This window comes from Scomber scombrus, chromosome 12 (genome assembly GCF_963691925.1).
Source record: "Scomber scombrus chromosome 12, fScoSco1.1, whole genome shotgun sequence".
Lineage (NCBI taxonomy): Eukaryota > Metazoa > Chordata > Actinopteri > Scombriformes > Scombridae > Scomber > Scomber scombrus.
In genome coordinates this window covers 29,931,684-29,943,242 of record NC_084981.1, presented here as the reverse complement: position 1 = coordinate 29,943,242, position 11,559 = coordinate 29,931,684, and the positions used below count along the sequence as shown (strand labels likewise).

Genomic DNA, 11,559 nt, shown 5'->3' with positions numbered 1-11,559 from the left:
AGAAGGATGTTTGTTCCTCCGAGGAAACGTCTCCGTTTGTTCTTTTGTCTGACGGAGGACAATGATCCAACACACACACACACACACACACACACACACACACACACACACACACACACACACACACACACACAGTCAGACCATGGTGTCTTTCGGGGACGTTACATAGACTAACATTCATTCCCCGGAGATTTACCCGTACTGTTAAGTGTTATATAGGCAGACCACACACACACACACACACACACACACACACACACACACACACACCACACACACACACACACACACACACACACACACACACAGTGTGTATAGTTTTATTATACAGAATACTCCCCTCCTCTCCTCCTCTTCTTCCTCCTCCTCTCCTCCCTTGTCTCTCTCCTCCTCCTCCTCCTCCTCCTCCTCTCCTCCCCTCCTCCCCTCCTGTCCTCTCCTGTCTCTCTCTTCCTCCTCTCCTCCTCTTCTTCCTCCTCCTCTCCTCCCCTGTCTCTCTCCTCCTCCTCCCCTCCTCCCTTCCTGTCCTCTCCTGTCTCTCTCTTCCTCCTCTCCTCCTCTTTCTTCCTCCTCCTCTCCTCCTCCTCCCCTCCTCCTCTCCTCCCCTCCTCCCCTCCTGTCCTCTCCTGTCTCTCTCTTCCTCCTCTCCTCCTCTTCTTCCTCCTCCTCTCCTCCCCTGTCTCTCTCCTCCTCCTCCCCTCCTCCCTTCCTGTCCTCTTCCTGTCTCTCTCTTCCTCCTCTCCTCCTCTTCTTCCTCCTCCTCTCCTCCTCCTCTCCTCCTCCTCTCCTCCTCCTCCTCTCCTCTCCTGTCCTCTCTCTCCTCCTCTTTACTTCCTGAGTATTTTCAGGAAGTAAAGTCTCTGCTGGGCCTTCTTCAGCAGCTCAGAGGTGTTGGCGCTCCAGGTCAGGTCCTCCCCAATGTGGACTCCCAGGAAGCAGAAGTCTCCACACAGTCCCTGCTGATGATTAGTGGAGGAGTGTCCGTTTTCTTTCTCCTGTAGTTTATTACGAGCTCCTTCGTCTTTGAGGTGTTGAGGAGCAGGTTGTTGCCCCTGCACCACGCTGTCAGCCGCTCCCACCTGATGTATGACGGCCCACTCTGAGCCTCAGCGGCCCGAGAGGAAGCTATGTATCTATCTGCAGGTGGAAGCCCCAGTTTCACCAGCAGCTTGTGTGGGAGGATGGTGATAACCAGGCGGGGAGCTCCGGTCCTCTGAAATGAGGCCAACCAGGAAGTAACTTAAAACTGCATTCTATCAAAAGGCCACCAGGGGGCGACCGTTTTGGTGTCAAAAGGACTTCCGTCTCTATACAAGTCAATGGAGAATTCACCAACTTCTCACTTGATTTCTAACCTCAGTAAACGTTTTCAAAATGTGTTTATGGTCTCAATCGCTAGTTTAAAGCCTTCTTCAATGCAGTATGATGTTCATTTGGGACATTTTGGCCTCCCTGATTTTATATGTGACGATAAAGCAGGGTATGCATTAGGGCGTGGCTACGTGGTGATTGACAGGTTGATTGGTTCACAGGTTCAGGAGGGCGCCTCATGCTCCTCCTGATGCCCATATAAGTAGAATCCCTGTTTTTATTTTTCCCAGCATGCACCTGAAATTTTCAAGATGGCGCTGCTCAGATCCGATACTATTGGCCTCCGAGCAGCAGTCCACAAACCAAGGGTGACGTCACGGATGTTACGTCCCATTCTTATAAACAGTCTATGTGTTGAACGCAGAACTGTAATCCATGAAGAGCTTCCGCACATAGCTCCCCCTGCTGCTCCAGGTGTGACAGTGCAGCATGGAGGCAAACTGGTGGGGGGTCAAAGCTGAGTGCTACTGGCTGGTAGCCGTTGAGGCTGGAAATGTGGGTTTTTTTGGGCAGGGGGGACAGTAGACTGTTCCAGAGACAGGCTGAAAGTCCTTGTGAAGAATCCAGCCAGCTCCTCAGCAGTGTTAGTGTGTATAGTGTGTATAGTGTGTGTAGTGTGTGTAGTGTGTATAGTGTGTAGCTGATGTGGGATCATTTCTGAGGGTTAAATGATAATGTGACCTTTCTCAGTCTGGAGCTCGTTCGGAGGTCACATGACTCACCAACAGTGATGTCGTTTGTTCCCACCAATCAGAGCGGCAGCGTTGGAGGAGATTTCAGTCGTCCAGAGATTCTTCCGAAGTTCAAAAACACTCAAAGACGACTGAAGACTCACAGCTGAAAAAGCCTCCAGTTAAAACTCAGATTCACTGTTTGACTTCCAGAAAATACTACAATACTACAAAGTATAAATACTGCATTTAAAGTATAAATACTACATTTAAAGTATAAATACTGCATTTAAAGTAGTAAAATACTACATTTAAAGTATAAATACTGCAATTTAAAGTATAAATACTACATTTAAAGTAGTAAAAATACTACATTTAAAGTATAAATACTGCATTTAAAGTATAAATACTACATTTAAAGTAGTAAAATACTACATTTTAAGTATAAATACTACATTTAAAAAGAGAAAGAATATATAGTTGGTCTTTATTTCCACTCATAATATGAATCTCATTGGGAGGAATATTAGCAGGTAAACAGCAGGTGGCGTAATTCTCCGTCACAGAAGAACAAACATGTAAGCTCTTGTCTCTCGGTTATCATGCCTCCATGTCCGACGCGCTCCAGCGCTGTTAAAGGGTTTTAAGTTTCCATGAAATTCAAACACTCTTCTCTGGTTCAATATATTTATTTTCCAAAAACTTAGGTTGCTTACCGCAGCATGGAGTGACAGACAGATCGACTTAATTCACTTCCTTCCTTTCCAATCGTTCAAAACAAAAACAAAAACAACACTTAGCAGCATCTATAACCGTACGGCTGCGTGTCTAAAACCGAGCGCTCCCGCCCGGCCCCACTAGCCAACACTAATATACCCAGGTGCTGCAGTCACCTGTCTATAAAGAGGAGGCGGAGCTGAGAAACGGCATCAATCATGCATAGTCATGCCGGCCTCAAAATAACCAGAATTAACAATAAATCAGAATTTCATAATTGTTACCAATTCAACTAATAATTCAAACCATAATATTTCGTGTTCATATCTTATAATTAATCAGATAAATAATAATAGTAAACCAGAAATAATCAAATATTCATCGAAACATAAATCAAGCATTTGGCTCCAACAAAACATAACGCGATGACATCATTAACAGAACATGAAATATGACGTTTAATAAACATCATTTATTCACTACACTCGTCTCCACACCGTTAAATAATAAAACCTCCGACCGGTCAGAGACGAGTCAGCGGAGATTATTTACAGTTCAGAACACAAAGAAACATTTCTGTGTTAACAACAGAACAACATGTCTACTGTTTGACTGTGTGTGTGTGTGTGTGTGTGTGTGTGTGTGTGTGTGTGTCTGTGTGTGTGTATGTATGTGTGTGTGTGTGTGTGTGTGTGTGTGTTTGTGTGAAAACAGTTTTTCTTGTCAAAGCAACACAGCTCAGATTGTCTCGCTGAATGAATCCAACAGTAAAGTGTCTGATGAACGTTAGCCGTTAGCCGTTAGCCACGTTAGCTCCTGTAGTTCTAATCTGTTGATCCTTAAATACTTAAAGACCGTGTAAAGTGAATTCAGACATTTTCTTCTAAACACATTAAATAGGTCATAAATGTATTTCTAAAAAAGGTGTAAAAAGCATTTCAACCATTTAGATTTGAATAGTGGAGCTAGGCTTAGCATAAACCCGCCCTGCTGCTGTAGAGGTATAAATACATTCAGCGCACACTACTACTACTACAGTCTACAGGTAGCCAGTTAGCTGAGTTAGCCGCCAAGTTAGCCGCCGAGCTAGCAGCCGAGCTAGCCGCCGAGTTAGCCGCCGAGCTAGCAGCCAAGTCAGCCACCGAGCTAGCCGCCGAGTTATCAGCAGAAAGCTCTCAGACCTAGCGTCCATGTTTCTGGTAGAGGTGGTGACTTTGATTGACAGGTGACACTCGGTAGGGGGGCGGGGCTTCAGCAGACTTTTACACAACTTTGAAGCCTAATTTCATATATATGGCGATTTTTTTTATCATTCAAATTTGGCAGGATGGTTAACAACACACTTTACTGTGGTATGTCAAACTCAGAACACATATTTATTTATTCTTACTTTACAGACTTTAATGTTAAATTAACCAGAACACTGTTAAAAGTTAGTGGAATATTATAATATATTGAATTACTACAAAACCCTGAAAAAACTAAAACTATAAAAATCTCCCTCTCCTCCTCTCCTCTCCTGTCTCTCCCTCCTCGTCTCCTCCTCGTCTCCTCGTCTCCTCTCTCCTCCTCTTCCTCCTCCTCCCCCTCCTCTCCTCCTCTCCTCCTCTTCTCCTCTCCTCTCCTGTCTATCCCTCCTCGTCTCCTCCTCTCCTCTCTCCTCTCTCCTCCTCTTCCTCCTCTCCTCCTTTCCCCCCCTCCTCTCCTCTTCCTCCTCTCCACCTCCCCTCCTCTCCTGTGTCTCTCCTCCTCCCCCCCCCCCTCCTCCTCTCTCCCCTCCCCCTCCTCCTCCTCCTCCTCTACTCCTTTCCTCCTCTCCTCCTCACCCCCCTCCCCTCACCCCCCTCCCCCCCCCTCCTCCTCCTCTTCCTCCTCCTCTCCTCCTCCTGGATTTAACATTCTTTCGCTCTGATCCATTTCTCCTCAGAGAAACCAGTTTTCAGCCAAACTGACACAAACACAAGAAGAAGTGTTGTGTTTTATTCTTCCTCCCTCCTCCTCCTCCTCCTCCTCCTCCTCCTCCTCCTCCTCCTCCTCCTCCTCCCCTCTCTCGCTTTCCTTTCCTCTTCTTTCATGCCTTTTCTTTTCTTTTCTTTTCTTGTCCTCCGCGGCTCCCAGGCCCAGGAGGAGGAGGAGGAGGAGGGGGGGGGGGGGCTTGTTTCCATATGAAAGAGAAGTAAAACCCATTAAGCCAATTAAAGTGTTTCTATCAGCAGATTTAAAGTGCGAAGCTTTATTGAGACTGACGGCTGGAAACAAACAGTCTCTCTCTGTGTTCCTGCAACAGACGCTCGTTTATCTGCAGGGAAATGTTTACATCGCTTCTGCTTCAGGGGATTTATTTAAATTATCATCCTGTAAAATCTTCAAATGATCCATTAAAGTGAAGTTTGTTTTCATGTTTTGATTCATAAACTCAGAAAAACTAAAAATGCTAAAACTAATAAAAGCTTTTTTTAAAATTAACCTTTGTGTCGTCCTTGAGTCAAGGAGGGAGGAAGGATGGAGGAAAGGAAAGAATGAAGGAAAGAAGGAGGGAAGGAGGGAGGGAGGAAGGAAGGAAGGAAGGAAGGATGGAGGGAAGAAGGAAGGGGGGAGGGAAGGAAAAAGAAGGAAGGGAGGAAGGAAAGAAAGGAGGGAAGGAAGGAAGGGAAGGAGGGAGGAAGTAAGGGAGGAAAGGAAGGAAGGATGGAGGAAAGAAGGAAGGAAGGAAGGTAGGAGGGAGGAAGGGAGGAAGGAAGGAAAGGAGGAAGGAAGGAAGAAGGAAGGAAAGGATGAAGGAAGGAAAGGAGGAAGGAAGGAAGGGAGGAAGGAAGGAAGGGAGGGAGGAAGGAAGAAGGAAGGAAAGGATGAAGGAAGGAAAGGAGGAAGGAAGAAGGAAGGAAAGGATGAAGGAAGGAAAGGAGGAAGGAAGGAAGGGAGGAAGGAAGGGAGGGAGGGAGGAAGGAAGGAAAGGAGGGAGGGAGGGAGGAAGGGAGGGAAGAAGGAAGGAGGGAGGGAGGGAGAAAGGAAAAGAGCAAGGAAGGAAAGAAGGACAGAGGAAAGAAGGAAGGGGGGAAGGTTTAATTATATTAAAGTTTTTCTTGTCAAAGCAACAAAGTTCAGATTGTTTCGCAGAATTAATCCAACAGTAAAATAAAATGTAGTTTAATTTAATCTGTTGGAAGAAGAAAAAACTCAGATCCTTAAATACTTAAAAGTAAAATTAACTAGCACACTGTTAAAAATACAGTTACAAGTAAAGCTTTGTACTCCCTCAGTAGAGCTGCAGCAGTCAGACAGAGGAAGTCGGGTTATGTTGCTTTCAAAATAAAAGTGTTAGTATAAAAATATAAAAAAGTATTTTATTTTGATGTTTAGGATAAAAACTACAATCAAAATCATCACTTTAAGACTAACAGATATCAGATCAATCAGAATAATTATTGATCCTCAAATTACGTTACGACCACGGCGGTAGCTTCCATTGAGACACTGAGGTTCATGTCCTCTGTATTTTCTTCTTGAAGTTTCGTTTCATTGTGAAAATAGCCGACGAGACAATTATCCTTTCATCAACGGACCGTCACGTGACACGTACTAGCAGATACCGCTGTCATGTCTAAATCATAGACTGTATATAAGAAATGGACGTAACATCCATGACATCACCCATTGGTTTGTGGACTGCTGCTCGGAGGCCAATAGTATCGGATCTGAGCAGCGCCATCTTGAAAATTTCAGGTGCATGTTGGGAAAAATAAAAACATGGATTCTACTTATATGGGCATCAGGAAGAGCATGAGGCGCCCTCCTGAACCTGTGAACCAATCAACCTGTCAATCACGACGTAGCCACGCCCTAATGCATACCCTGCTTTATCGTCACATATAAAATCAGGGAGGCCAAAATGTCCCAAATGAACATCATACTGCATTGAAGAAGGCTTTAAACTAGCGATTGAGACCATAAACACATTTTGAAAACGTTTACTGAGGTTAGAAATCAAGTGAGAAGTTGGTGAATTCTCCATTGACTTGTATAGAGACGGAAGTCCTTTTGACACCAAAACGGTCGCCCCCTGGTGGCCTTTTGATAGAATGCAGTTTTAAGTTACTTCCTCGTTGGCCTCATTTCAGAGGACCAGAACTCCCCGCCTGGTCAAAACAAAAGTAGTCGACTATAGTCAGCGGCGGAGTGAGGCCTTGAAATCCACCAGGAATTTTTTCACCAGCCCCGGCCCCGGTGTTATGTGCCAACTGGTTTCCTTACCGAACAGCTCCAGCTTGTGTTGCGCTTCCGTCAGCAGATTCGTCACAAATTCACAAAATTACTGGAGAGTTTTAAGTCGCAGTTATATATATATATATATATATAGTGCTCACTTCCAGAAAAAATATCTGCTGCAGTAGATGTTGAACTGCGACTTTAAAATCGCCAGAAATATGTTTTATACTTTTTTGAATTGGATTTGACCCGATTTTGCCAACTGTTCATTCATTGGTCGAGCCCTTTTCTCCCAGCATGCCGTGCTCCATTCCACATTTTAAGAACAAACAAAGAAAATAATATATTGCATTTATAATGTTTAAATATGCAACCATGGAAGTTGTAGAATACTGAAATAGGAGTTGATTTAAGTTGCAAAATTGGAAGTGATGAGAAAGAACTGGAACATGACTGAGAAATGCAAGAAAGCGTTATAATTACATAACGGATTACATTCAACTGATATATGTGTCATGGTCTTATTTTTGACCTCAGTATTTGAAAAATCCTGGTTAAGGCCTTGGTTACAACATGTTCATTTATTGGATATATAAATGGATTAAAACTGGAGTACGGAGCTTTAGTCTCCCCCTACTGGCAGCGCGAGTAATTACATTAACACAGTCGAAACGTGCTTATTGCTGTTGCTGCTTTTACATGGTGGATAAATAGTTCTAAACCCAACGAAATGACTCGTTTCACTGTCAGAATCTGATCCGTTCGGTCCGATAATATTCCGAAGTTTAAAAAAGCTAAATAATTAAATTAAACGTACAATGTGCGGAAATCGCAAAAATGGCGCCAAAATTTCGAAATTCGATTCAAAATGGCCGACTTCCTGTTAGAGTTAGGGTACGGGTCCAAGAGACTTTTTTGTGTGTCTTTACACGATACATATGTGTACCGAATTTCATTTATATATGTCAATCTGGAGCGAGGGGCTCAATTTTCTTAATTTTCTAGGGGGCACTATTGAGCCATTTAGCCACGCCCATTTACGTGAAGCAAAAAATATAAAAATGTTGGGACTTTTAATAATAATATTTCCTACAGATTCGATAGAGCCTTCACTGTTTAATGCTCCAGCTGTAATTCATTTAAAATTAATTACATATAGTCTTAATGCTTTTATTCTGAAGGCCCCTGCTCTTATTGTGAAGGCCAGGCCGGACGTTCCCCGGCCCCAGTGTTGAACTTGACTCGGTCCTCCGGTGGCAGGCAGTCAGAGTGAGGCTGAGTGTGTGTGAGAGTGTGTGTGAGAGTGTGTGTGTGGAGGACCGGAGGATAGGAGCGGAGGGACGGGGCTGCTGCTCGCCGACAGACAGCTGCTGAGCGCCGGGGAGCTCTGCAGGAGAGAGCCAGGGGAAGAACCGCAGCTCCTGGAGGAATTTACACCGGGAGTCACACCGGATCCTGCACTGATCCGGAGCTTCACCTGCAGGAGGACAAACACCGGGAGTCTGTTTCCTTAAACTTTTTTTTTGGGATTAAAAAAAAAAAAAAAGAAAAAAAGAAAAAGTGGATTTATCTTCCCTCGCGCACGCAGAGAGGAGGTGCACCGCGCAGCTGCAGGAGTCGGTGTTGGGGCACTTGTGGAGGACCATGGTGGGGGAGATGGAGGGGAAGGAGAAGCCCAGGCCCAGTCCAGATTATCTGATGCAGCTCATGAACGACAAGAAGCTGATGAGCAGTCTGCCAAACTTCTGCGGCATCTTCCAACATCTGGAGAGACTGCTGGACGAAGGTGAGACACCAACCTGTCTGTCTGTCTGTCTGTCTGTCTGTCTCTATAACTGTCTGTCTGTCTGTCTGTCTGTCTGTCTGTCTGTCTGTCTGTCTGTCTCTATAACTGTCTGTCTGTCTGTCTGTCTGTATAACTGTCTGTCTGTCTGTCTGTCTGTCTGTCTGTATAACTGTCTGTCTGTCTCTATAACTGTCTGTCTGTGTGTCTGTCTGTCTGTCTGTCTGTCTGTCTCTATAACTGTCTGTCTGTCTGTCTGTCTGTCTGTCTGTCTGTCTGTCTGTCTGTCTCTATAACTGTCTGTCTGTCTGTCTGTCTGTATAACTGTCTGTCTGTCTGTCTGTATAACTGTCTGTCTGTCTCTATAACTGTCTGTCTGTCTGTCTGTCTGTCTGTATAACTGTCTGTCTGTCTCTATAACTGTCTGTCTGTGTGTCTGTCTGTCTGTCTGTCTGTCTGTCTCTGTAACTGTCTGTCTGTCTCTATAACTGTCTGTCTGCCTTCTTCAGTAAAACTAGTGAAGTATTTTAAGTGTTCATTCTGCAGAGAGGAGCCTGTTAGTGACTGTGTGAGAAAGCATTTAAATAAACAGCTGATTAATTGATTAATTGATTAATTGATAAATGATCCACAGATTGATTGATCCTGGTTATCAGCTGTGAATTAACCCTTTACACACTGTTCATAATTACTGTCTACATCAACTCACATTCATAAATTCCCAATCAGTCATTAATACATGTTTGATTAAGACTTAAGATAAGACATTAACAATCACTGTTTTATGGTCCAGGTGAACATTTTATAGAATATGATGAATGCAATAACATATTTGTGTTTAAAAAAAATAAATACAGGTCAATTTTGGACATTTGCACGTATAAAATGTGTCTGAGCTGCACAAAAAAACCCCCAAAAAAAGGTGCATTTTATTTCAGTTTTAGTATACTGTGGGTCACATTAAGCTAAAAGCTAAAAGAAATATGTATATGATGTTTTATAGATCTCAAATGTAAAAAAAAAGGGTCAAATTTGATGAAAGGGTTAATAAAATGATCATTGACTGATACTGGATTATTATTAAAGGAGGGGCCGATGTTCAGCTCTGATAATAAAGAGTAAAAAACCTCCAATATTAATCAATATATCAGCCGATAATCTTTATATATAAACACAAGAAACACTTAATTTTTTACAGTGTAACAATAAACTGTATTATTATTACATGTGTGTATTAAACTTAAATTAAAGACTTAAAAAGGATTAAATAGACATAAAATGCTGCAAATATTTAACTGTAAAAAACATGATACTGAAACATACTGAGATATATATATATATATATATATATATATATATATATATATATATATATATATATATAACACAAGTAAAAACACGTCACTTTGTCTGAAACGGACAAACAAACGTCTCTGTTATATTACAGCTGCACAAATGATTCATTCATCACATGAGAAACAAAAGATTCAAACAAAGAAACATTAAGTGTTTATTGTGATGGAGATTAAACCCACAGTAACACACAGTAACACACAGTAACACACAGTAACACACAGTAACACACAGTAACACACAGTAACACACAGTAACACACAGTAACACTCAGTAACACTCAGTAACACTCAGTAACCCACAGTAACACACAGTAACACACAGTAACACACAGTAACACACAGTAACACACAGTAACACACAGTAACCCACAGTAACACACAGTAACACTCAGTAACACTCAGTAACACTCAGTAACACTCAGTAACACACAGTAACACACAGTAACACACAGTAACCCACAGTAACACACAGTAACACACAGTAACACACAGTAACCCACAGTAACACACAGTAACACACAGTAACCCTCAGTAACCCACAGTAACACACAGTAACACACAGTAACACACAGTAACACACAGTAACACACAGTAACACACAGTAACACACAGTAACACACAGTAACACACAGTAACACACAGTAACACTCAGTAACACACAGTAACACTCAGTAACCCTCAGTAACACACAGTAACACACAGTTACACACAGTAACACACAGTAACACACAGTAACACACAGTAACCCACAGTAACCCACAGTAACACACAGTAACACACAGTAACACACAGTAACACACAGTAACCCACAGTAACACACAGTAACACACAGTAACACACAGTAACACACAGTAACACTCAGTAACACACAGTGACACACAGTGACACACAGTAACACACAGTTACACACAGTAACACACAGTAACACACAGTAACACACAGTAACACACAGTAACACACAGTAACACACAGTAACACACAGTAACACACAGTAACCCACAGTAACCCACAGTAACACACAGTAACACACAGTAACACACAGTAACACACAGTAACCCACAGTAACACACAGTAACACACAGTAACACACAGTAACACACAGTAACACTCAGTAACACACAGTGACACACAGTGACACACAGTAACACACAGTTACACACAGTAACACTCAGTAACCTGTCTGTGTCTGTGGAAACATTATAAAGTTGATCTGAAGCTAATATGAAGCTTCAGTCAAATCTTCATCTTCTATGTTTCAGCGTTACAGTGATTTTAGTATCAAAGTCTTTGTGTTACTATGGTTACACCACAGCTCAACAGGAAACACTAAGAGGGAATCTGATGATGAAAAGACTGATACTACATAAAGTACTACTACAAAAAATACTACTTTTATAGCTACCACTACTTCTATTACTACTTATACCAGTAGTAAAGTAAAGTACTACTACTCCAT

General features: G+C 42.7%; 2 protein-coding genes across 2 annotated transcripts in view; both read left to right on the top strand.

Moving 5' to 3' along the window:
- The window catches only part of LOC133991866 (NACHT, LRR and PYD domains-containing protein 14-like), a 721,507-nt gene that overhangs the window by 238,403 nt on the left and 471,545 nt on the right, over nucleotides 1-11,559 (top strand). The gene's annotated exons all lie outside the window — the stretch shown is intronic.
- The window catches only part of LOC133991775 (KH domain-containing RNA-binding protein QKI-like), a 24,958-nt gene continuing 22,008 nt past the window's right edge, over nucleotides 8,610-11,559 (top strand). The window contains 1 exon segment of the mRNA XM_062430322.1: nucleotides 8,610-8,751. Coding sequence (XP_062286306.1) covers nucleotides 8,610-8,751 — 142 coding nt within the window.